Raw genomic sequence first — 27,014 nt, forward strand, 5'->3', positions numbered from 1 at the left:
AGGTTAGACAATAAGGGTCTCCTGATGTAGAGGGGGAACCGAGGAGTTCAAGGTCAGTGGAGATTCTCGTCAATTGGGACATCCAAGTAGCGAAGTCACGTGGTTCTTTTTTTTTTGGAGGGGAGAGTCGGGCAAGAGAAGCTTTGAGTTGGAGTTGCAGAAAGAAAAGGAAAAGGAGTAGCAAGGAAGTGAGGAAGAGGATGGATGGGATAGCAATGTTTCTATTGATGAGGTTGATGAAGCTTTTAGGTTTGGAGGCCTTGTAGGAGTAGAAAGCTGAGGAGGTTGGTAGATTTTTTTTACAATGATGCCTCAATTAAAGCAGATTTTAGGAGGGCATATCTGCTTTAAGGGAGTTTCTCTCAAATGTTGGTAAGCTCCAAAGACATCATGAGCCATGATATGACATATATATCTATCCACTTTTCTCTCTTCTCTTTCATCTTCTAAAAATTCTCAAAGTAGAGAAAAAAGACTGATCGGAAAAAGCAAAATGGGTCAAGGAAAACTTTGGCATTTCTTGAAGGAAGAATAGATCTAGTGGTTTCGAGAGTGGGAATGTGAATAGAACTTCAAAATTCAGGAAGAAAGAATAGATCTAGTTCACTAGTTCGGAAACACGATTTCGACAGTGGAACCTAGATTGATGGCGGACTTTGGCATCACAGAGGATGGTCTCATTTCAATAAGAGTGCTTAGAGGATTGATCAGGGTTGTTGTAACAGAGGATGGGGTTTGGGAACATGAATCTTTCTTGCACAGATGTCTAGTTTTGCATGTTTCAGGTGGTTTCCCAGGTAGTGAAGAGGTAGATAGTTGGTCGCATCTCTTGTTGAGGAACAAGTGGCTCATCATTTTTTCTTTAGAGGAAGAAGCATGCGGAGCATCCCACTCTCAAAACCACTATCTTAATGGTCACCGCATTTGTTTGTCGCGTTGGACATAGGTAGGTTGTTCGAAAAGACATAGTCATGGTTTCTGCAATTGGTGAATTAGAGTGTTCGGTGTTCCCCTTACAATGGACGGTTTTCTCTTTGTGGATCTGGAAAATCTTAACGCTCTTCCATCTACTTGTATGGAGCTGGGGAGAGTTGGTGACATTCCCAAAACCATAAAACTTGTAATGAGAGACGCCAGATACCCTTCTGTAGATCGCAATTAAGGATATCCAACTCCCGGTTGATTGCCGACCCTCGTCCTTCATGTGGTGGCGACGGGAACCAGAATTTCCAAGTTCCGTCAACCACCAGTGAAGCCTATACTAAGTTCAATCTTTGATGGCTAGAGGAAGATTGCCCATGTCTGACCAGCAAGAGGAAGATCGCCCGGTACAAGTTGTTGCAAATCAAGTGGATAAAGCAATTTGTTTTGGGAAGTTCCTTGGAGAGTCTTATGTAGAGGATCAAGAACCTCTTGTCTGGGGACTTTTTTGACAAGGTGAAGGACAATATGCCTTAAGATGATTACCTTGGTTCTGAGTCGGATGCCGTGGAAGTGACAAAAAGGTCGTGGTTGGGTTATTCCTTGGATCGATCACTCGATGTTTCCGCTCGGGAGTAGAAAGTCCAAGTGGTTGATGGATTGTTATGATTTTTCGGTTTTGACTCTTATTGCCATGGGGCGGGCATATAGCACTAGGTCAGAGAGTCAGAGGGCCTCTCCTTGCTCCAAACCCCCATGCTGCTCTCTCATCCCCCTTTCCCACCATTTCGAAACTATCGAGTCAATCATCAATCCTCTTCTCTTTCCATTCCACCTCACACTTATTAATATATAGAAGATACTTGTTGTTTATGGAAAGTTGTATATCATGATCGTTGATAGAAGTGGGAATCGTGTAACTGATATGAATCTCATTTTTTGAATGAATGAATATGGAAATACAAGTTTGGAGAACATGGATTGCTAGGATTCTAAGAGACCCTAGGATTTTCCTCTTTGCTACACTTCCCCAACTGCTTGTACTTGACGAACACGACCTTTTGGACGCTAACCTCTGCAACCAAAGAGATTCCCCACTGCACAGCAGGTAGAGACTATCCACATTCTCTACAATGGAAGAGGATTCCTCCCCTATTTTGAACCGGTCCAATATTTTGTTTCAAATTTCAATTATTTATAATATTTTTTGATAATTATTAATTCTCCACTAAAAATTTCAATAATATTGTAAATTGATATTTTTAATAGGATAAATGAAAATTATCAGAAATTAGTGTAATTTATAATTATTTAATATTTAATTTTATTGTAATTTACTGTTATTTTCTGATTTTTATCATTAATTATTGAAAATCATCAAAAATTAGTGTAATTCATTGTTATTTAAAAAATATTAGTTTCAGTAAATTAAAACAAATAATAATTAGTGTTTACTAAAATTATTAAAATAAATAATATTAATATGAATTCACAACAATTTTTGATGATTCTTAATTCTCCATAATTTTTTTTGCTGAAGATTAACTTTCCACTGAAAATTTTCAATAATATTGAAAGATGATATTTTTAACAGGTTCAACAAAAATTATCAAAAATTAGTGTAATTTATTGTTATCTAATTTTTTAAATTTTATTGTAATTTACTATTATTTTCTGATTTTATTATCATTTATTATTGAAAATTATCAAAATTTAGTGTAATTCATTGTTACTCATAAATATCATTTTCAAAGTAAAACAAATAATAATTATTATTTCTTCAATATAGTTGTAACTGAAAAAAAATGATTTATGTTATTTCATAATTTCAGACAAATAATTTTAGAAAATTAAAAGTTATTAGTTATTTAAAATAACCGATAATTTCCTGAAATTTGTAATTAATTACACTAATTAATAATTTTTAGTTATTTAAAAACCTCCTCATATTTGTAGTGCAATTTCTTAAATTTGTAACATTTATGTATAAATGTGCTTCCGTGCATTACACAGGTCCCCACTAGAACTAAATTGGACATTCAGCCTGTTAAAAATAACAGTTTCAGTATTATTGAATTTTTTTTTTTCAATAATTTTCAGTGGAGAATTAATTTTAGCAAAAAATATGGAGAATTAATAATTGTCAACAAATATTATAAATAATTGAAATTTGAAATAAAGTATTGGACCGGTTCAAAAAATAAACCAGACGGGTTCTAAAATATCTGCCTGACTGGACTGGACTGGACTGGACTAGCTCGTTGAGAAGAAGAAAAACTGGCGTAATTAGAGCAAAGATGAACCGGTTGTTATTGTTTTAAGTAATAGGTTTGGGGATCGGATCTGGAGAAGACTATCGAAAATTTGACCCATTAATACCATCTTCCTAAGCCAGAAACTATGAAGCATTGTTCGACACAGGAGGAAGTAATTGGAACCGGGGTGAGATATTCACCCTTGTTTTGCTCCCGAACGCCATTTGGCGACTTGGACAGTCATTATAAAATCAAAAACAGCTAGTTATCATTTGATATTCTCTCTTGGAAGATCAGAAATACAGCACCAACCATGCATGAATGACTAATGTGATGATGGACAATTTAACTCAGCTCACAACAAGCTTTTCTTTTTCTATACTCACACCCATGGTTTTTAAAAATGACCCGGAGACCGAACCGGTCAGGGGTTCGGTTATCGGGTTGAACGGTTAGATCGTTCGAATTGAACAGTCGGCCCATTTTGACAAAAAATAAAAAATTTGAAAAAATTAAAAAAATTAAAAACAGTCAAAACTGTTCAAACGATTCAAACGATTAATCGCCCGGGTCAATGATTTGCTGACCAAAATCAATGATTTTGAACAAATTTCCGGTTTTAGGGAAAACTGAAACTAATCACCTAACCGATTCTCGGTTTTTCCAGTCTGACCGTCTAAATCTGATCTAATTTTTGAAAACCATACTCACACCAAGAACACTTTACATACCCAAAGATGGGATGGAATTAATTACATGAATAACCACTTGAGTTGAATTGCCATCTTTCGAGATTGTTGTTGTACCTCTACCTTTCTCAGCTTCACTTGCTTGAGGACGTACTGGTCCACTTGGAGAAATACCCTCAAGTAGGCAGACACATACATTGGGCATATTGAGTAAGTACCCAATAGATTTTTTACACTATCCCTTAAAATACCCCAAATTAACTTACCCTGAAAAAGGTTAAAAACATCTTTTGATACAAAATGTCAGAATATTAATTAAGTGATTACATTAATAGTGTACCTATTAGATTTAGACTCAAACAAACCATATTTGTTGCCTAAGAAAGCTATAAAAAGTTGCATTAAAGAAAAGGGGAATCTTCATTTACCCCCACATCAAAATTTTAAATTTTTTGTAACGGTTGGAAACGGTGAGAGTGGGGGGGTATTGGGGGATATGAAATGGTGGCGATGTTATTGGAAGTTTTGGATTGTTGTGAATGTTAGATAAAATAAAAATTTATATGATGGGTTTGAGTCAGATTTTTCAAAAGAAAAAAAAAAGACACAATTTGGAATATTTTATGAACATATATAAAACACAAACAGAACCATAAACTTGGCACCACTATAGCTGGTGGTGCACAGGCTAAGATGAATATCTTGACAATATATTGCCGATATTAGCTCTGGCATCTTAATCTATTTGTCGATATAAATTTCGTGCTAATTTTGAAGTAGAAGAAATAATGAAGATAAATTCCAAGAAATTTAATTTTTTTTGAGAAATGTAAGTGGGATATAAACTCATTTTTTTTTCTTTCTATTGAAAAACACCCTCTGATTCTCTTATCTTGAACAAAATCTGAAGTCGCTACTGATGAAAGGTGATTTGGCGCGACCTAGCGAGAAGGGGACATATGGACACTACCTGCCTAAGGGATGACAGCTCAGCTTAGCAAGGCTAGTTGGCAACGTTTGAGCTCGGGTGTTCAGTCACCTCGGCACAGAGTCACCTCGGTGCAGAATCACCTCGGTACAGGGTCACCTTGGCATTCAATCAAGTTCGAAACTAAAGAACCGAAGTGTCAGCTCGGGAATATCAACCCGAACCGCCACGTAACGACTCTGGAAGTTTCTCCAATAAACTCCAAACCTCATGGGATCACGTCATGTAACGGCAGGCCTAATCTTCTCCTCGCTCGGATCGGGTGGAATTGATAAACCTTATTAATTGATACGTTACTCCCCAATTAAAGCGGAAACGGATCCCCTCAGGACGATGATCCCGGGAACCGATCCGTGAAACCCGCGAGAGCTCAACTATATAAAGGCACGAACCCCAATGACACAAGGTACGCATGATTTTTCTACTCTCTAGCTCTCTAGCTCTCAAACTCTCAAAGCTTTCAGCATGCACCATAGTACACTAACTTAAGCATCGGAGCATCCTCATCAGGCTAGCCACCTCGGTTTCTCTGATCCGCTATCTTGTAGATTCACCTAGCTCGCTGCTTGACTGGAAGCCAGATCATCCTCCAACAGGGTGTAGTCAAATCGCGCATCATCAATTGGCGTCGTCTGTGGAAATGACCGAAAAATCATCTCCTTTTTTACAGTCATCAACCTTACTCTTACGTCAATGGCATCTTCCAGTCACGCCGGACAAAGCAGCGAGATGAACATCTTCGGGGGACAGCCCCAACTCCCTTCGGTGTGCATCGGCCAGTTCACCATCCCGCTTACTGCGACAGGGGTTCCAACGCTGACCGTGCCACTGAGCACCACACAGGTGAACGCCCCGCTTTTCTCAGTGGTTGGCACAACCTTTTCTGAGCCTTCTGTGGTTCCCCCCGGTGTTGGGCCGTCCTAGTTCAACGATCTGGTACAGTGCGTCTGGGCTACCCAGATCCAGATGTAGTAGGTTCAACAATTCCATCAGTACCAGCAGTATCTCTTCTACCAACAGTAGCAACAACAGTTTCCTTCACTACCGCAGAACCAACAGCCGGTTCCACCTTGGCACCCAAGAGCCCAATAGAATCAGAACCGACCTCGCGTCAACTAGGATGTCATCCAATCTCCCCACCGAGGTGAAGAGACCCCCTAAGTTTCGATTGCCCCCAGGAGTCAGGTCTCACCCCGTGGGAGAAGAGATGGTTAGATTACTCCACCTACCTCACAAGGGCCAATCTTCCTCGGCATTCAAAGCAAGAAAACGACGGTTCTCTTGCAGGTAACCAGTTCAAGGTTCGGGGTGCGAACTCAAGACTACACAACTTTCCAGGTCGTCTCCCTTGTCTCCCGAGCTCTTAGCGACCCCGATGCTTAAGGACTTCAAGATGCCTCCCTTAGACAAGTATGACGGGTCCTTTGATCCTAATGACCATGTGGACTCTTTCCTGTCACAAATGCACCTAGCTGGGGCTGACGAGTCTTGTATGTGTGTGGCCTTCTCCACTACCTTTAAAGGGGTAATTTGGACCTGGTATCAGAACCTCATGCCGGAATCGATCAAGAGCTGGTCGCAGTTCGTAGATTTGTTTACCTCGCACTTCATCACCAGCAAGGCCCAACAGAGGAGACGGTCCACATCTCGGTCTCAACCGATGACCTAGCCAAGACTCTCCAGATCGGTGCTTCGATCGACGAGCCACTTCCCTCCCAACTAGTAAGTTTCTTACTAAAAAGCTTTAGATTTATTTGCTTGGTCTACGATAGAGATGCCAGGAATAGAAGAAGCGCAACCTCGCCCCGGAATGATGGAGGGTAGTCGATGAGGAGGTCGGGAAGCTCCTAGCGGCAGACTTCATCCGGGAAGTCCATTACCTGAGCTGGGTAGCTAACTCAGTTCTGGTAAAAAAGGCGAATGGCAAGTGGCGCATGTGCATCGATTACACCGACCTGAATAGAGCCTACCTGAAAGACTGCTTCCCGCTGCCCAAGATCGACTGCCTAGTGGACGCGACCTCAGGGCATGAGTTGTTGAGCTTCCTGAACACCTATTTCGGTTACAACCAGATTAGGATGGACCCCACCAATGAAGAAAAAACTGCCTTTATAACTGAGCTCGGGTTGTATTGTTATAAGGTCATGCCCTTCGAACTAAAAAATGCCGGGGCAACCTTTTAGCGCCTTGTAAATAAAATTTTTGAGCCGTTAATCGGCAATAAAATTGAATGTTATGTTGATGACATGGTCGTGAAGACCTAGTTTTCAAATTTTTTGTTGGATGATTTACAAAGTGTTTTTCAAAATTTACGAAAATATAATATGAAATTAAATCCCAACAAGTGTGTCTTCGGGGTCACCTCGGGTAAATTTCTGGGCTATATAGTCAACCGATGTGGCATTGAAGGCAACTCGGAAAAAATAAAGGCCATCTTAGATATGAGACCACCTCGCAAAATAAAAGAGGTTCAGAGGCTGATTGGCCGAATAGCCGCCTTGAGCCGCTTTATGTCCAAGTCGGCAGATCGCTGCCTACCCTTTTTTAAAGCCATAAAAAAGAGTAAGGACTTCAAATGGACTGCAGAATGCCAGCTCGCTTTCGACGAGCTGAAAAGATACCTAGGTACCATCCCAATTCTGACCCAACCCGAGGAAGGGGATGTTTTAAAGTTGTACCTCTCCGCGAGTGACGAGGTGGTTAGCTCGGTACTAATCAAAGAAGTAGGTTGGGTCTAATGACCCATCTACTATGTTAGTAAAGTTATGCAGGACGCAGAAACCAATTACCTGGAGATTGAGAAACTAGTGTATGCGCTAATCATAGCAGCTCACAAGCTTCGCCCATACTTCCAAGCCCACACTATCGTCGTCCTCGCCAACAAACCTCTAAGACAGGTTCTACTCAAGCCCGAGGTGTCTGGCATATTGATGAAGTGGGCTATCGAACTAAGTGAGTACGACATCCGGAATGAACCTCAGACGGTAATCAAAGCCCAAGCCTTGGCCGATTTTGTGGCGGAATGCACATTCAGTACCGCTACTCCCGAGCTGGTCCTGGTCAAAGCTGGTCCTACCTAGGACTAGGAGACCTGGATTCTCCACGTTAAAGGCTCATCCAACCAGCAAGGAAGCAGTACAAGGATGATTCTGTACAGCCCAAGTGAGGTGAAGCTGGAATACGCACTCTGGTTCGAGTTCGCGACATCAAACAACGAAGCAGAATATAAAGCATTGGTCGTCGGGCTAACCCTAGCGAGGGAAATGAAGGCAAAACACCTCGTCATATGCAATGACTCACAGCTCGTGGTCAACTAAGTCACTAGTGAGTATGTAGCCTGCGACCCCACTATGGCTGCTTACTTGGCCAAAGTTAGAAAGATCCTGCGCGGCTACGTTTCCTACTTCATCAGACAAGTTCCATGGTTCGAGAACGCTGAGGCAGATGCCTTGTCTCGATTAGTCAGCACAAGAAATAACACTATGTTGACCGTGTATATTGAGGACTTACCTCGGCTTAGCATTCTCGGGGGGGCAGAAGAGGTCACTCCTGTGGCCCAGGTAGAACCGAGATGCATCGACCCACTTGTAAGTTACCTGCTTCACGGGATCCTCCCTGCAAAACCAACGCGGCCCGGAGGGTAGAGCGCCAGTCAGGTAAGTACGTTCTTATAGACAGACAGTTGTACAAAAGGTCCTTTACGCTCCCCTACTTACGCTGTTTGCAATCCTCATAGGCCAAGTACGTACTCCGCGACACCCATGATGGCTTGTGCGGCGGACACTTGGGAGGCAAGGCTCTCGCACAGAAGGCATTGCGGCAAGGCTCACGATGAAGGCAGATGCACTCGAGCTTGTCAAAAAGTGCGATAGGTGTCAGAGGCACGCCAATATCCACTATCGACTTGCTGCCAATCTAAAATACCTCACTAGCCCATGGCCCTTTGCGCAATGGAGAATTGACATAATTGGACCATTCCCGCCAGCGACAGGACAAAGGAAGTTTTTGGTCGTAGTAGTGGACTACTTTACGAAGTGGGTGGAAGCTGAACCTTTGGCAATAATCACAGCCCACAACATACAAAACTTTTTTGGAAGAACATTGTATGTCGCTTTGGGCTTCCTCGGTTACTCATCTCCGATAATGGGAAGCAGTTCGAGGATATTAAGTTTCAGAATTGGTGTGTTGAAATGGGAATTCAGCAAAATTTCACCTCGGTGGCACACCGCCAGGAGAACGGGCAAGCGAAAGTCACTAATAGAGCCATACTTCGCGGACTGAAAACTTGCTTAGCTCGAGCCAAGGGGTTGTGGGTAGACGAACTGCCTAGTGTCCTTTGGGCTTACTGGACTATCATTAAGATTGCCACAAGTGAGACTCCTTTCATCCTCACTTACGGCACAAAATCGAGGTGCCTACACTACGCTTGGAGGCTTATGACGAGGAGATGAATGATGGCGAGCTACGTACCAACCTAGACCTGGTAGAAGTGGTACGAGACCTGGCGTACATCCGAACTGCAGCCTACCAACAAAGAGTAGCTCGATACTATAACGCCCGAGTCAGAAAGTGACACTTCCGCGTTGGCGACCTAGTTCTTCGGAAGGTTATGGTATCTGAGCCCGGCGTTGGTAAGCTCGGACCGAATTGGGAAGGTTCGTATCGAGTAAGACGGGTATTTGGGGAAGGTACGTACGCGCTTGAGACTTTGGAAGGGAAGCAAGTACCTCGAGCGTGAAACATCGACAACCTAAGAAGGTACTACTTGTGATCACCGAACTGGTCAAGAAGGATCTCTGAACTAGAGAGAGGACTGCGAGTCACTCCCAGAAGCCCAAGGGCCATGATGCCGAGCTGACATAAGACCTCGGCACTACGATAAGTCCTAGTCGTCTCCTCGGCATAGGCAGATTAGTCCTAGTTGCCTCTTCGGCATGGGCAGATAAGTCCCAGTCGCCTCTTCGACATAGGTAGATAAGTCCTAGTTGCTTCTTTGGCATAGGCAAACCAGTTCTCATGCCCGAGGCATAGATAGTTCGGGTACAAACCCTACTTTGTCTAGCCCACCTCGGCATATAACAACAGGTTGATCCCATTTGATGTCAGGCCCAATGGCTTGGCACTATGGGATATCCGACACCTAAGTGAGTAGCCCGTGTGCGGACAGGTCGAGTATATACCTTACAGTGTCCACCCACCTCGATGTACAATGATGCGAAGTTATCCCTATCTGTAGTCTAGCTCGTTAGCTCGATAGTTCAGGGTAACCAACACTTAGAAAAAATCTACTCCTATTTTTGGTTTAGATCGCCAGTTCGGGAGTTATTTACACTTAGAAAATTTTTTACACAAAGATTGCCAAAATACTTGTATTTCATTAATGTGAAGCTTTGAGTACAAAAGAGAAAGAAGAAACTATCACTATGAACCGAGCTCGGAGGGTTGGGGTGTACATCATAAAGGTCCAAGAAAAGAGGCAAGAATCATGCATTCGAACTGTCGAGCAGGTCAGTCTCCATCCGATCCTCCTCCGTGTCCTCTCGACCTAACGGGCCCGTCTTGGGAACTTCATCGTTGCTTTCCTCTTCGGAGGAGTTGGGTTCTTCGTTGGCCCGCCTTTGCCATCTCAGGAGTGAGGTCAGACATGGAAACGGCTCTGAGGTCCAGTTCGGGAAACTTCTGTCGCATCAGCCATTTGCATAGGTTGAAGCCAGACCGATAAGAGCTTGATCCGTACTCGACCTGGAGATTGTGGAACTCCAAAGACTCTTTGAAGCCTTCGATGGCGTGCTCTCTCTCCTCAGCTCGCGCCTCTTGGATAGCGGTCTCGAAGATCTCGGTGTGCTCTTTGATCATTGCATCGAGGTTCTCATTCTCGCGCTGGAGATTCTCCTTCTCCTCAGTCAGTGCCATGATCAGCTCCTGTTGACTCTGAGCTCTTTTCTTAGCCCGAAGAACCACACCTCGAGCTAAGTCCAACTCGCAATAAAGTTTCTGAGCGTTCTCCTCGGCTTCCTAGGCTCGCTTCAAGCAGACCTCAGACTGGTAGACTAGCGAGTGAATGGCAGAGTTCACCTGGGAAAAAGAAAGCGGATGTAACTACTTTTAAAAAACAAACAAGGAAATGAAGAATAAAGGTAAAGTACTCACCACCATACAATAACTAGCTGCCCAGCCTCCGATCTGGCTTGTGGGCATGTCAGCCCACTCCGCGACTTCGGCAGGAAATACTGTGTCCTTACTTTTGAGGAGCCCGAGCCAAGGGGTCATTGTGCTCTCCTTCGAGAGCTGAGGCTCGGGCATGGAAGTGCTCTTTGGCTCGCGAGGCGGAGCTCCTTCATCCTGGTCTTCGTCCAGGTCCACAACAGGAGGTTGGGGACGGACCTCCTCCTCCGGAAGCTCGACTGAGATCGGCTCCAGCGCAGCGACCTCGGGCAGGACGAGGGCACAAGGACTGGCCTCCCGACGAGACTTCTTTGCGGCCTTCCTCTTTTTTCCTCTCTGGAAGCTCCTTAAAAGGTTCTCTGCATCGACCTCCGGCATGGCGACTACAAGAGAAAAAAGAAAGGGTTAGTCACGAATTGAAGAAAATTCAAAATAAAGAAGAATATGAGCGCCGAGGTGGAGGCCTACCAGGAGGGCTCAGCCCAGCTCGCACAAGTTTCTCCTCGGCCAAGAAATCCCTCATCTCCAGTCCTAGGTCCCTCCAGGAGTTAATGACCGCCCTGGTCTCCGCATCTAGCCTCACCCTGGGGTCTTTAATGGCCACCCGCCAGTGAGTCGGGAAGGGCCACCCCTCAGGGTTTCGGACAAAAAAGTATCTACTCTTCCAGACAAGTATTTTGTAGTAACTCTGTCGGATGTCCCCGCACAGGCAAGCTGAGTTCTTTTTGATTGAACAGATTGAGCTAAAAATGTCTAAGGACAGAGGTCAGTTATACTCGTGGAATAGGGAGATTGTACCTACTATAGTTCGGATGGAGTTCGGGTGTAATTGGTCAATGGTGATTTCAAAGAACTTAATTATTTCTACAATGAATGGGTGGAGCGGGAAGCGTAACCTAGCTACAAGTTGCTCTTCAAAAACCGCGAGCTCATGGTGACCATGAACCCAAGGGTACCGACCCAAATGAATGCTGAAAACTAGGTTATCAGGAAGACAATAACGAGCTACCAAGGACAATAGCTTGTCTGATGTCATAGTGGAATACCCAAAGTCATCTGGATCTCGACCCCGAGAAGAAGACGGGACCCCCTCCCTAGAGGTCGGTCTCTCCTCCCGAGCTACAGGCTCCTCAGGGCAAGATGGCCCGACGTCGGGTAAAGGACTTTCTCCTAAGGGGCGAGGGGGGAACTACCTGGCATGGAGCTGACCTTACCAGTGGGAGCCGAGGACTGCACCTCGGCACCCTCAAGCTCACTAAAGTCACTAAGAAGCCTATCTATACTAGCACTAGACATATTGAAACTGGAACAGGAAAGGAGAACAAACTAACGAAGAAAAGACGAACTCACCAAAAAGATGAAAAACGACCTCAGAACACAAGGGATGAAGTGGCGAGCTGAAAGACACTGACGCGATCTCGGGAGAGCTCAATCACAAGATTTTTGGTGAAGAAGAGGGGCCCCTCGGACCCTATTTATAGCTCACCGCATGGCGATCAATGACTGAGACCTGCTCAATCCATTGGCTCTCATGAAAACCGGTTAAACGACACCCGAGGATGAAATTGGTTGAGCACACTCTTTGACGTCTACGGAGTCTATAAATAGCGTGACGTCCGCGCATACCCGGGACGCGATCTGGGTCATTTCGTAGTTGAGTCAGACGGTTGAACAGGCCCGACCAGCAGTTCGCTCTTCAGATTGTTAGACCCTGCGCCAAATCCACCTAGATCGTCCATGAACTTCTCACATCGGGTTGGGACCCCTAGCACGAGGAGTGGGGGGCAATTGATGAAGGGTGATTTGGCGCGACCTAGCGAAAAGGGGACACGTGGACATGACCTAACTAAGGGATGACAGCTCAGCTTAGCAAGATTAGTTCGCAACGTTTGACCTTGGGTGTTCGATCACCTCGGCATAGAGTCACCTCGGCAAAGAGTCACCTCAGCACAGAATCACCTCGGCATTCAATCCAGTTCGGAACTAAAGAACTAAAGTGCCAGCTCGGGGCTATCAACCTGAACCGCCATGTAATGACTCCAGAAGTTTCTCTAGTAGACTTTGAACCTCACGGGATCATGTCGCGTAACGGCAGGCCTAATCTTCTCCCTACCCGGATCAGGCGGAATTGATAAACCTTATTAATTGATACGTTACTCCCCAAATAAAGCGGAAACAGATCCCCTCAGGACGAAGATCCCAGGAACCGATCCACAAAATGTGCAAGAGCTCAACTATATAAAGGCACCAACCCCAATGACAGAAGGTACGCATGATTTTTCCACTTTCTAGCTCTCTAGCTCTCAAACTCTCAAAGTTTTCTGCTCGCACCACAGTACACTAACTTAAGCATCGGAGCGACTTCGTCGGGTTAGCCACCCCAGGTTCTCTGATCCGCTGTCTTGAAGATTCAGCTAGCTCGCTACTCGAATGGAAGCCAGATCATCCTCCAGTAGGGAGTAGTCAGGTCGCGCATCATCAACTACAATAACTCGTGGTTATGAGAAGCAAGCAGCAACTGGCAAAATATTTTTTTTTCTTTTGGATGTGGCAACTTGATGGAAATTTCCTTGGCTGCAAAAATTTGACAAAAGATTTTGATTTTTGTAGTAAATTGGCAGACGACTTTTGTCTACGAGAATTTAAAGATCGAAATCCCCCAACTGATGTAGCACGGAGTTGTAGTAGCTTTGAATCCCCAATGGTTGAGGAGATGAAGTTACGGTTCTTCCTTCCTTCATTTGGATGCAGTCGTCCCTTCCTTTTTCTTGTCAAAAGAAACGGAACCAATGGAATAGAATTAAAGAGCCAAAGGGGGAAGCTGAAGAGAGAACCGAAGATGAAGAGAATGATTTCAGTTGAACATGCCTCTTGACATGCACATGGCTAATAATATTTAACTTGAAACTTTAACAGCAAGACTTCTTTCAAATTCTTTTGTCTTCTTCTTTCCTTCTCTTATTTTTTTATCTTCTCTTTTTTGTAAAAGAACTTGCTCTCCTCTTCCAACGGTTCCATCCCTCTCATCCCATCCCCTTTTATAATGAGTTGGGTTCATTTGAAGAATCCACCCAACTCCATTCAAATGCATTTAAAATAGTATATGAAAGGAAAGCCAATCCTTGACAACGGTGACTTCCTTTCATTTGCATTTAATTTAGAGGGGGACCCAAAGATTCACTTGGATGCCCTGTCCAATTCTATTAACATGATCCACTCCACCAAATTTGGGTTAATCCGATCAACATTGATTGGTGGGCCTTGCTAAAGAGGCCACTTGGCAATGGGTTGATCCCACACATATAAGGACTTTCACTAATCCGATTAGGCTAGTCCTTATATCCATTTGCCTACCATGTTTCCTTTTTATGGACCCATCACTTAATGTGTGATTGCCATTCAATTGGGTCCCATTTGAGTAAATCCCTCAAATTGATTTGAGTGAACCCTCAAATTTGACATGATTTGAGAGAATCTTTCTCATTACCAACTTTACAATATTTTGTTATTTTCTTCCTATTATGCCAAGGTGAGATAATTGGGCGTCTTCAGTTTTTGCCTTTTTTTAGTTGGATTTCACACATCAAAGGTAATTTATTCAGCCATGATTTTCCTTAATTAATTTGCGTGTAATTATAGCCATTTCAATGGCCCCCACTAAGCTGATTTTCTTTTTGATGTTTTTCTTTTTTTGAGAGAACCTCTTGATTTGAAAGAATCACTCTAATTTAACGTGATCAGAGGGAAAATCTCTCTAATTGACATATAGTGGGCTTACATCAATATTCAATCCTTACATTTAATTTAGTGGGATGCTTAAGGATAGCCGTGTGGCATGGGACTAATGCCCATTTACAAACCCCACCCCTACACCATCTTGGGCTTGAGCTCAACCATTTTTCCCCTTTTTTCTTAAATTCATATTGGGCTTTAATTTCTTGGGCCAATACGTTAGAGATAGACCTGTTCATGGGCCGGGTGGCTTGACGGGCCGGTTCAGCCCAGCCCGACCCCCGGACGGGTTTGAACAGGCTTTTTGGCCTGCGGGCTTAACCTCGGGCTAAAAAGCCCGGCCCGTATAAAATTCGAGTCGGGCTCGGGCTTTGCCAAAATAGCCTGGTCCGGCCTGGCCTATAGTTAAACCTAAGTAAACCCGGTCCAACCTATAGTTAAACCTAAGTAAAAATCCTATGTGATGTCCATTTGAATAAATTTTTTGATTTGAGAAGGTTGTTGATTCACTTGTAGGCCCATTGTTCATTTAAATAGGGGAAAAAAACATATGAATTAAAATAAATAATGTCTATTTGAATAGGGAAAATTTTGATTTTCTTTTATTAGGTCGGGCTTCGGGCTCGAGCTTAAGCCTATTATTTTTCTGTTAATGAACACTAAAAGTCCGACCTGAGCCTGGCCCTGCCCGGCCCATGAATAAGTAGGTCTACTTAGAGACCCCTATATTATATCCCACTAAAAACTTTTATCTTAATGGACGCTCTTTTAGTGGGCCTAAAGATTCTTTCCACTCAATTTCATACTGTCCTTACTGAATGCATTTATTGGGCCAACATCTTCCGTAAGTTTGAAATTTACATATCATAATTTGTCTTCTCTCTCCACTCTAATAATCTTCAAATGTAGATACATATCATTAATTACAAGTGCAATTGCCAATTATTTCTGGTATATATTGTTGGTTTCATTAATTAATTCGTTATAACAAGGACGAAATTAAAGCGGCCTCCATGAACAGTAGCCGGTTACTAATTAATATTGTTTAGATAAAAGGGCAACAACATATCTCAATAAAACTTGGGGGGCGTTTTTTTAAGGATTTTGAAAGGAGTAAAGTTGATTAATGGGATTTTGATTTTCATTGATAAAAAATTTTATGTTTTTTTTTTAATATTTACGTAGTAATTAAGGAAAATTTATTTTCCTAGGTATCACTTATCCATTAAGTGATACTCATCTCCTAGATTGATAAATATCTTTTCTACTAGAGGAAGTTAACAATATTTGAATGAGATAAAAATGACCATTTTAATAATAGATTTTTATGGCTAAAATGATCATAATAAAAGAACATGGATAAATTCACTTATCCAAATAGGTATTTCCCATTAAAAACTCGTCAAAAAGCGAACGGAGCCAATGATTTTCAGGCTGTTTATGTAAAAGGGCCAAAAAACAAAACAAAAAGAAAACACAAATTAAATAAGAACTCGACATACACAAGCGCCTAACGTTCATTGACTGCAGCAGAAGGAATAGAGAGAGATACGTAGTTCAGGAATGACTGGAGACCAACTTAGGCACGACCACTGGAAACTGGTCGATCTCATCGGACCAAGCATTCTTCTCCTTGTTGGGATCCACCGTCCTGAGCGCGCGCCAAACTGCGCTATTGCACTTGAAGCCCGAACCCAGTGCAATCTGCCACACGCGATGCCCCTTCCTGACTCTCCCCTTCGCCTCAGAATAGGCAAGCTCATACCAGAGGGAACTGCTGGAGGTGTTGCCGAACCTGTACAGGGTCATCCTTGAAGGCTCCATCTGCCAATCCGTCAGATGCAGATTCTTCTCTACACTGTCTAGAACACCTCTTCCTCCTGCATGGATGCAGAAATGCTCGAAAGCCCTCTTGAAATCCGGCATGTAAGACTTTATCTTCATCTTGAAAACCTTCCTCGCTATCAAGTTGGCGAGGAAGAAAAGTTGCTCCGAAGGAGGGAGGACCAGAGGACCTAGGTTAGAGATGTTGGTCCGTAAAGCATCTCCGGCGGTTGTAGAAAGGTCCCTGGAGAGGGTCACACCGACGATTCCAGCATCGTCTTCTTCCTGGTATGCGGACCTGTAGCCACGCTCCTCGGCGCCGTAGTGTGTGCGAAGGGTGTGGAGGAGCTCGTACTTGGCGCGGTGGCGATCGGACATCTTGTTGGAGAGGAGGACGGCGCCTGCGCCCATCCGGAAGAGGCAGTTGGAGACGAGCTTGGAGCGGTTGTTGCCCAGGTACCAATTCAGAGTAATGTTCTCTGTGCTCACCACTAGGGCGTAGGTGTTGGGGTGCACCTGTTTGTCATAGGGGAGAATCACTGAATCAGTCGTTTTTTCTAGGGATAACCCGTATTAGTAGACTAGTAGTTTTAAAACCCAGAAATAGTTGCTGAGCAAACTTGCAGCCCAGATTAGGTGCAGACAATCATGTACACTGGGCTGGGCTGGGCTATCTATCAGGAATGAACACGCCGGTGCTTACTGTGGGCCCCATCCGCACACTCCATGTATGTTCACTTGTCATAGGTAGCTAGCCCATCCCGTTGTGCATTTTTGAACCTACTGTTGACCCGGTAGGTTGGACCGTTCAACTCACAACCTGGTTATAATTAACCTCAAAGCCAGAAAATGCTCAAAAGCCATTCACTTGATCAGAACACGTGGATTTAGACGGTTAAACTATTGACACATTTGACCTGATCAGCAATTTATAGGTTACAAGTTACAATTTATACTAAAACTTTTGAAGTCCATAACTGAGTTAGGTGGTGATATTCTTTATGATTTTGATAATTTTTTGTGATCTGTGCTTTACAAGGGGTTGAATGTGCCTTGACCCATTATTTTTTTGCTATAAAACACTTTTTAATCTCAAATTTTAATTTTTATTACAAAAAATTAAACTGAAAATGAAAATATATATAATATGCTGAATACAATTATACATTCTGAATATATATATATATATATGTATATTTGTGAATATTATGCATTAATAATGACTCAACCCAACTGGTTCAACCTCCGGGTTGATTTTTAAAACACTTATGTGAACAGGTCATTGGAGTATTAAATTGCTCCATCCAAATAAGGAATGCAAAAAATGGTCCCTAGGCTGTAATGTGAAATAATTCTAGCTATTTTTTGTAACTCACATTTGCTATAATAGTGTTATTGAGCATGGCTAAAATGGAGAATCAAGGCGTTTGATTTATTGTAGTGGTTTTAACAATACATCACTTCATCTAATTCAAGGCGGAGTCTTAACAAAACATCAAAAGCCTCAATTTCATTGTTTCAGTGCAAGACTATGACATTGGTTATGTTTGATCCGTGGATGTTTGTTGGAAAAAACACTGCCACATCAGCATCACATTGGTGTTGGCATTTATTGTGCATGAAACCGCTATTTGGTTTCAATGTTTATCAAATAAACATTGGAGAATAGAAATGTTTTGATTTATACGCTTGATGTATTGGGGGAAACTTCAAATTCTTGTTTCCCTCAATACCTGATGACATTTATTGAAACAAAATGCTTATGTTGTACACTTTAAGCTGAGGTGAGAAAAAACTTTATGGGGTGTTATTTGAAACGTCCATAAAATGCCAAACCAAATAACAAAAACAATAAACATTTAAAATAGTGTTTTTCAAGTAAACATTTATTTAGGGGTGTCAACGATTTGGTTAACTGAACCATGGGCATATTTTGCAAACCGAACTGGTGGTACTGGTTTCTCCATTTCTCCAAACTGAAACCGAACCGGTACCACCGATGTTGTTTTTGACCAGTTCGGTTCTTCGGTTTTTTATATTTATAATATATATTATATAAATATGTATAATATTATATTATAAATAATAAATGATATATATTATAAATATTTTACAAATATATAATATATAATATATTTATAAATAGATTATTATAAATATAATATAAGTATATATTTATATATTTAATGAATATATATTTATATATAATATATAGAAAATATGTGACATATATTAAAAATATATATAAAATATACATATAAATATATATACCGGTCGGTTCCGTTAACTGCTGGTTTTTTTGTAGGTTAACCAAAAACTGAACCGACCCTTCGGTTTTTCAAAAATTTCAAAACCAAAACCAAACTGATATGTTCAATTAACTGCATTTTGCGGTTCAGTTTTCTCAGTTTGGTTCGGGTTTTTTATTTTTCATAGACACCTCTACATTTATCTAATAAGCATCCCATTTATAAACTCTCACATAACCAAAAGCATACATTATCTTAGCAAGAGTGTGGCGACAATAAATGTGATTTTTTAAGGGGTTTTTATGATTCAGTCCACTTCTAGGTAGAACTATAGGGGTGGACTGAATCCTGCATGTGGCGAGAAGGATATGATTTATAGTGGTTTATAGGGGATTATTAGTAGACTAGGAGGGGGCTGAAAAAAAAAAAATCTGAGGATGATTACAGTCCAAAAATCCCTTTTTTTTTAACGGTCTAAATAATTCTAGCTGGTGGACAGGAAACCATCCCCCCTCAATAAATTCAATCTGGTCCGAGCTGTATACGACTTTATTTGCAGTCCATCATTACTTCGTGCACCAATTAAATACTCTTAATTGGTCCCGTAGTCTGCCGTACATGACTTTATGTGTAATTCATAGGATTATTTGTTTTAATCTTTATGGGCTACAAATAAAGTCATGTACAACGGACTATGGGACCTAAGTTATCTAACCAAAATGAATGCACAAGTGTTTCATACGAACATACTGTAGATTTATAAAGTTTAGGGTAAAATAAAAAAGAAAATCTCTGTTGAAATGTGTAATAATCATAGAAAACCTCTCCTGAGGTTTCTCCTTTGCAACTTAGTAGGACATTTTTCAATATAATTCAAAATATCAGATTTTCCCTTATAAACTTTACTACACGTAATGTTTTTAATTTTAATTAAACGTGAAATTCTTTTGAAGGTATTTTATTCAATTTTTAACGGTAAAATGGATACTTTTGAAGAACTAATTCATTAGGCCAACATTTTCCATGAATAACAATAAGAAAAGGGAGATAACTATAGGTTTTTTCATTATCATAAGGGATGATTTTGCGAAGGTGAAACCTTAGGAGAAGTTTTCATGATCATCGAAAGTTCTTCCAGGGAGATTTTTATATTTTATCCAAAAGGTTATTTATTTTTGTTTCATGGAACAATACAGCAGAGGGGTAGCCTCAGAGTTGTGTGCAGCGGGCTACAGGATCTACCAAAATAAAGCTGCCAGTGTTTCGTGCGCATTAAGGTGTGAACCCCGTGTGTACAGAACGCCGGGGTGCTCGATCACTCGCTCTTGATAATCCTATAGACCCATTCTACATGATTTCACTCTTGATGCCCATCTATTTATTGAAAGGATAAATTGCCCTTCCTTTCTTATAGACAAATGACTTCGGAATTCGGATTTCCTACATTTTTCCTTTACCCTTTCATGCACTTCCGTTCAGTCTTGTATCTCATTACAGGTGTTGAAAAACCCATGGGCATGAGACTAGATATATAGGCCTTGTTTGTTTTCCAGTAAATAAGAGGGGGAATTTGATCAATGAAAAAAGTTACAATTAATATAAAGAATTTCAACTATTTTCATCATATACATTAATATATACATGTCTTTTCATAAGTGAATATATTTATAATATATAAATCAAATCGATCCGATCGATCTATTTGCACCCCTAAGTTTTAGGATAAAAGTGCAGGGGATTTAGGAAAAACTTTCACTGTTGAGGCCAACAGCCTATGCTGTTGAAAACATTTTACCATAGATGGGGTAAGATAATAATAGCCCCTATTTCTTTTTTTAACCATGTTTATAACGTGTCCAGCATAAAAATGCTCTCGGCCAACAGCTGAAGTTAATTCGGGGATTTGAGATATTTCCGAGGTGTGGCTGTGGTCTCCTGTGCATAAGTGGAATTCAAATCAATCCCCCACAAGACTGTCTCCCACAACGTCTCACAGCACATTATGAATATTATCATCAAAATATATTTTCAATACATGACAGGGATGTGGTATGGGACATTGTGGGGGGCAGTTTTGTAGGGGGCTGATTGGGTCTCCAATAAGTGTGGGTACTGAGTAGGGTTCTCCTGAGTAGGTGGGTAGGAGATCCACACTAACCTGTATAAGGTGCGGCCGTAGTGTGTGACACCCATCTTAATTCATAATAAAGATGTGTGGCTCTAATTCACGGTGGGCGGTGGGTAGAAAAAGTGAATAGTAAATCCCGAGTGCTGCTTAAATGGGTTGTTGGCTCTTATTGCGCAAAGCTTCTGATGGCGTGGTTGGTTGGACTTTTTGTGTGGTTGACCATATATTTGTAATATGCTTTTTCCATACATTTTCTTTTCGTTTTTTTTTTTTTTTTCTATTTTCATGGGGCTATATACAACGGGTGTAGCCCAACTCCAAAACCAACAACCCCAAGCAATATTTTGAAAATAGACTCGGAAGTCGAACCATTTTTTTGTCTCCGAGTCATATGTCATGGTTTGATTATATAGGTTGAATGGGTTAATATATGTGTTGGTATGTAGAAACATATATTTTATTAATGAAAAATGTATAGTTATTTTTTAGATGTAATATTTATATATAAATATTATTTTATATTTAATTTAGTTTTTAATTTTTTTATTTATAAAAAATGCTAAAATTTATGATTTGAAGCCAGAATAAGGGTTTTTTTTTTGTAAAAACAGCAGGACAAGGTGCCCACGGCCTTTGGGACACATATCTCTCAAAAAATTACCCAAAATCAAAACAAAAATCATCCCAATCAGACTGTAAACACAAAGTTATGGACTTCAGAAATTTACATACATTGAGTGTGCAACATGCAAAATAGTGAATGAGTCAAACAGGTCAATGGCTCAACTGCCCGAATTGGTCGACCTTGATCCAGTAGTGGGTTTAACCAGTTGGGTCAATTATAAGTTGAAAACACTGCCCCAAGGCCCCAAGCCTCGTGCAAGTGAAGATGGATGACTAGATCTCAACTTTCCATTACAACCAATTAGAGACCTTACCAACTTGACAGTTGTTACCTTGCTTTTTCTGTACATCTTGTTACTAATTCTTTTTCTTTTACTTTCACACACAAAAAAAAAAAAAAGTTAAATGAACATATCATCTTGGATTTAAACAATCTGTTATAGTGACCATATTTTGCTTGGGGATGGGAAGAAAATGCCGCGACCATGAGTCCATGACCGCAGCAGAAATGAGCTCGTCTAACAAAGAAGTAATGAAAATTTTTGGAGGGTTGTTCATGTGGTGTAAAAACCTTTCGTAAATTTTGAAGTTGAGGAAAAAAAATTATGGTTTTTGTGTCTTCTGTTTGTCATCACTGTGGCCTGGTCGTCAGCTTAATAAATGCTCAAGAGTTTTAAAACCAAATGATCAATGAAAGCAGAATAGATATGTTAACTTGGTAGATAAATGAACAGAAACCAACCTGGAGAAGTTTCTTGGCAAGGTCTAGAGATATTACTCCTGCACTGCAACCCATGCCCCCAAGGCTGTAGCTTAAGATGTTATTCCTGAGCTTGTAATGATTTACGATCATGCCGACTAGAGATGGAGTTGGGCTAAAGACGCTACAATTTGCAATGACTATCCCTATATCTGAAGGCTTCACTCCGGTCTTCTTCAACACCTCGTCGATGGCCCCAAACATCACAGTCTCCATCTCTTTCCTTCCTTCGGCCATGCACGGATTCGGCGGTAGCATCCACAAGGCCGGAGGGAAGTATGTCTTCTCCCCAATGGCTGATTTGTCCAAGATTGTCTTCTGGAACTTCATGCTCTGTTCTGAGAACACACCCAGAAGAGCCGATCGCTCGAGGAAGATAGAATGAGGACACTTCAAAGCATCATCTGGCTTGTAGCAGGCAAAATCGACCATAAAGACCCTTGGGCGTCGATTCTTATGGTGCATGGCAGCTATGAAGATTACAAGTAATGAACAAAGAAGCACGCTTGGAAGATGAGCAGACACAAACGCAAGGAGAGGATGAGCAAAGTAGAGAGGTGAGATGAGTTGGAACATTATTTCTTGGGCCATGACTGAGTGATGGTATCAAGCTTATAAAACTGATGATCTGATTTCTATAGCTTCAGTGATGGATGTTAAGATTCACTGATAACAGAAAATGGGAACCCACTTCATCATGTAAAAAAAAAAAGGGTTTTAGATTGACACAAATATTGTTGGTATGTGAGTTTCTGCATGAAATGGGTTGCATGGATTTATATATATATATAGAACGTGGAGACTGAGAGGACCGACATCAGAGAGAAAGGAGCTTTAAGTGTTACCAACTAGAAGAGGCGTAGTAAGGTACGAGCTGCGTGGTTGCCGTTTAGTTAAATTGTTGATTTCAAGAGGAGATCGGGTGAAGCAGAGGCCTCTAAGTCAAGGGTGATTTTGAGGGGGTGAAGGAGTGAGTATGGCTGGCTAGGCGACTGTTCAGGAGACATCATCTATTTTGTGCAGTTGGGACCTTATTTATTGTTGTAGTTGGGTTGGGAACGTTGTTGAAATACCGGTAAGCGTAGTAATCAAAGGCGCTGGCCTATTCAGTATCTCAATGAACAGATGAGATTCTCTCGTCTTCCACTTGTATGGGGCGGTTGCATCAATTCAGTGTATGTATTAATTAGAGCATGAGCCACTTTTGTTTTCTTATTTTTCTTCCGGGTGTAAAAGACTTAAAGCTCCCCTAATGTTTCTCCTAATTACTTATACTTCCCTTGTAATTTCTCAAATGACTTAAACCTCGCATGTGAAATGATGTCACTAGACAAATAATACCCCTCCCTTAACTATCTTCAATATTCAGGTTGGCTCCACGTCATATGTGTCTTATATATATATATATATATATATTCAAAAATTCACTTTTAAGAAAAAAAGAACAAATAGAAAAACCTGAAAAACAAAACTTCCCAATGCCCTGAGTCAGTGCTGCGTTGAGTAACATCACAGTTGGGTTTGAGGCAGTCAGTGGTGGAAAGATAAAGGGACCATCTTTCAGGGACAATGAAACTTGAACTCAACCCTCCAAATTTGAATTGATAACACCATTAGGGAGAGGACTTTTGAAAAATGTTGGTCGTTATTAGTTCATATTTGATTTGTGTTTGTATATATTTGAAGAGATCGGATCTGCTCCCAACTAAACCGTTCCAACTCATAATAATTAAGGATGTATTATTATATTTGATTTGTGTTGGTTAAGCTTGTATTATTATAATAATTAAGGATGTATTAATATATTGGAGAAAATTGTCCAGGTTGCACAAAATCTCAGTCTTAAATACACATGTTATTCTTATTATGTGAGATCTTTCTTGTTTTTTATTCCCATCTCAGAGCTTGGTTTTAGAAATATCAAAGAGGTTAATTTTCTTATTTTTGATGGAGTAGTTTCGATGGTTTACTTTGAAAACTTGAAACACATTGATGGGCAAAAGTGTCTTTTTATGGATTCTAGTCAAATATAACGGCATTTTAGAGGGACAGGGGAGGTTTTAAGTCCTATTGGAAAGCATTGGGGAAGTATAAATATTTATGTGAAAACTTAAGGGAGGTTTAAATCTTTTACCCTTTTCTTTCTTCACTCATAGTCAAATGCCTTATTTTGATCTCAGAGATTAGACCTATCAATGGGCCAGGTTTACTACTAGGGGTGAGTAAATGGGTAGATTCTGCCTAGAACCAAATCCAAATAGAACTGATTTAAATCTGGCCTTGAACTAACCCAACCCAATTTGTTCAAAGCAGGGTCTGATTCCAAATTCTTGGAATTGATCCCCACCCAACATTGGAACCAAATTTTTCTTGAAATAAACCCCAACATACTTTTTGAGGATGTAAAAATTTGGACCCAAGCAGGCCATGGTCTCAATTTGACCATTGAATTACTTAAGTGATTTGATAATTTATTTTCATTTTAATATTTGAATGTGTATAATAAGTAATGTAAAAGGTAATATTTACAAAATTTAAATTATAATGATAAATTTTGAACTATATATTAATATATTATGATAATCTACATATTAAATTATTCAATTTGATCAATAAAAATAATTTAAGTTTTAAACTATATATTATATTTCTTGAAAAATTCAATTTTTTAAAGAACATGTTTCATTTTTTTTTTTTGAAGGGGGACAGTAAAGAAAGAACATGTCCCACATGTAAACACTGGAACCCACCCCAAAACCACCAAGGCTAGAGCTGACCCTGGAACTAACCTTCACAGGTTTGGTTCCGGTTTCAAAAATTTAATTTAGACCCAACTCCTATAGGGTAGTTAGGTTCTATCATGGAACCAAACCAAATCAACCCATTCTCACCCCTACCAAATAGAACCAAATTTTTAAAGAACATGTTTCATTTTTTTTTTCCTGAAGGGGGACAGTAAAGAGAGAACAGGTTCCCATGGAACTGACCCCAAAACCGCCAAGGCTAGAACCGATTCTGGAACTGACCTTCACAGGGTTGGTTCCGGTTCCATGCAAAAATCTAGAACCAACTTATATAGGGTAGGCATTAGGTTCTGTCATGGAACCGAACCAAATCAACTCATGTTCACCCCTACCAGATAGAACCAAATGGACCGAACCAATTATGTAAGTTCTGGTTTTGTGGTTTGTCTCCCAATTAATAATTGGGTCAAGGCCAATTATTTCTATTCCAAATTGATTAAGAGTTGAAACGATTATATAGTTAATAACGTATGGATCAAGATCTCTTGGTTTTTGTTGTGATTTTTGTTATATTTTGTCTTAAAGGGTAAATTTTATAAACAATATATAAGATAATTTTGGTTAAAAACATTTGTTTCAATATATCAACATATAAACAACTTACGATTTTGTTGTCTTTTTTATTAATGTTATATTATTCAAAATAAAGTTCTTAGTTGTTATTATCATTATCTATTAAAAAATAAAATTGCCATTATCATAAAATAATTATAGATGTCAAGTATAATCAGGTCTAATCGAATCAAACCCTATTATCCCGATTAATAATTGGTTCAGTTCTGGGTTTATCTTATAGAAGTAATTAGTAGTGGTTTGCGTGACTAAACCAGACAAGACCCATTGACAACTCTATCAGATCTACAATGGGAATTAATCCTCAACTACTTACCAAAAGATATTGAAGAAAAGTAGGTTTTGCTTGACATACTTGGAAAAGTATCAAGTAAATCCATGCAAATAATGCATGGGCTGGGTTGGCACATTTGGATTTTTAAGTCACTTGAGATCCTAACTATGTTCCATATTTAAGGTTGAATTGACTCTTAACCTGACCCATTTAAGGTTGAATTGACTCTTAACCTGACTCAAACCCATCTAATTTATTCTTTTGCTTTATTAAACGAGTCAAAAGGGGTTAATGGAGAGTTAAGAGGAAAGAAAGTATTTAAGGGTGGTGGGAAGACGTTATAAACATTAATTGTTGGGGCAGAGGGTTAAGAATGGTTTTATTATAGATTAATGATGGATTTTGTTAGACAAACTTAAGACCTAAAAGGGTTTTTTTATAATTTCTTATTAAAAATAAATAACCACATGTGTGAAAAATGGAGCACTATGACAATTGCAAATAATTGGGTGCCCATCTAAGTTCAATTCAATTATTATTTTTTTTGGGTATATCTATTTTATCCAATCACATTCTAAGTTGTGCTTTAGTAAGAGTGGCCAATTTCCTGTTCTATAGATAAATTAGTATTTTTTTATCTTAATGCTAAATTTTTTACTATTCTTTTTGAAAAATAATCTTTTTTATTAATTTTTATTGGTTTATTATTATTTTTGTATTATTTTTAGGAAAAATTAAAAAAAATATATCCTTTTGTTAAATTTCTATAAACCACCTTTGTGTTTTGACCTAACAAATACCTCGTTTCCCTTAGCTTTTCAGTAACAAAGACATTGAAGTTGTGAGAATACCCTTGTTAAGGCATTAGCATACACAATTTAAAATTTTAACTTTACCCTCCATTAATTTATTTTTCCAAACAACTTTCAAAGAATAATTATCTTTAGCATTTTTGGACAAATTAGGGTAAAAAGGCTGAAGTGAAGTAAAATTAATGCATTACATCAACATTTTTTTTTATTTGGAAT

General features: G+C 40.2%; 1 protein-coding gene across 1 annotated transcript; it reads right to left on the reverse strand.

Annotated features, from left to right (window-relative positions):
- Positions 1-16,093: 16,093 nt before the first annotated feature.
- LOC104609576 (3-ketoacyl-CoA synthase 11-like) lies at positions 16,094-23,093 on the reverse strand. Its single transcript, XM_010275935.3, has 2 exons — positions 22,318-23,093; positions 16,094-17,090 (listed from the first exon to the last, which is right to left on the reverse strand). The coding sequence occupies exons 1-2, from the start codon at positions 22,924-22,926 to the stop codon at positions 16,308-16,310; spliced, it is 1,392 nt and encodes a 463-aa protein (XP_010274237.1). The 5' UTR covers positions 22,927-23,093; the 3' UTR covers positions 16,094-16,307.
- Between the last annotated feature and the right edge of the window lie 3,921 nt (positions 23,094-27,014).

This window comes from Nelumbo nucifera, chromosome 3, assembly GCF_055504915.1.
Source record: "Nelumbo nucifera cultivar China Antique chromosome 3, China Antique-T2T, whole genome shotgun sequence".
NCBI classification, from domain to species: domain Eukaryota; kingdom Viridiplantae; phylum Streptophyta; class Magnoliopsida; order Proteales; family Nelumbonaceae; genus Nelumbo; species Nelumbo nucifera.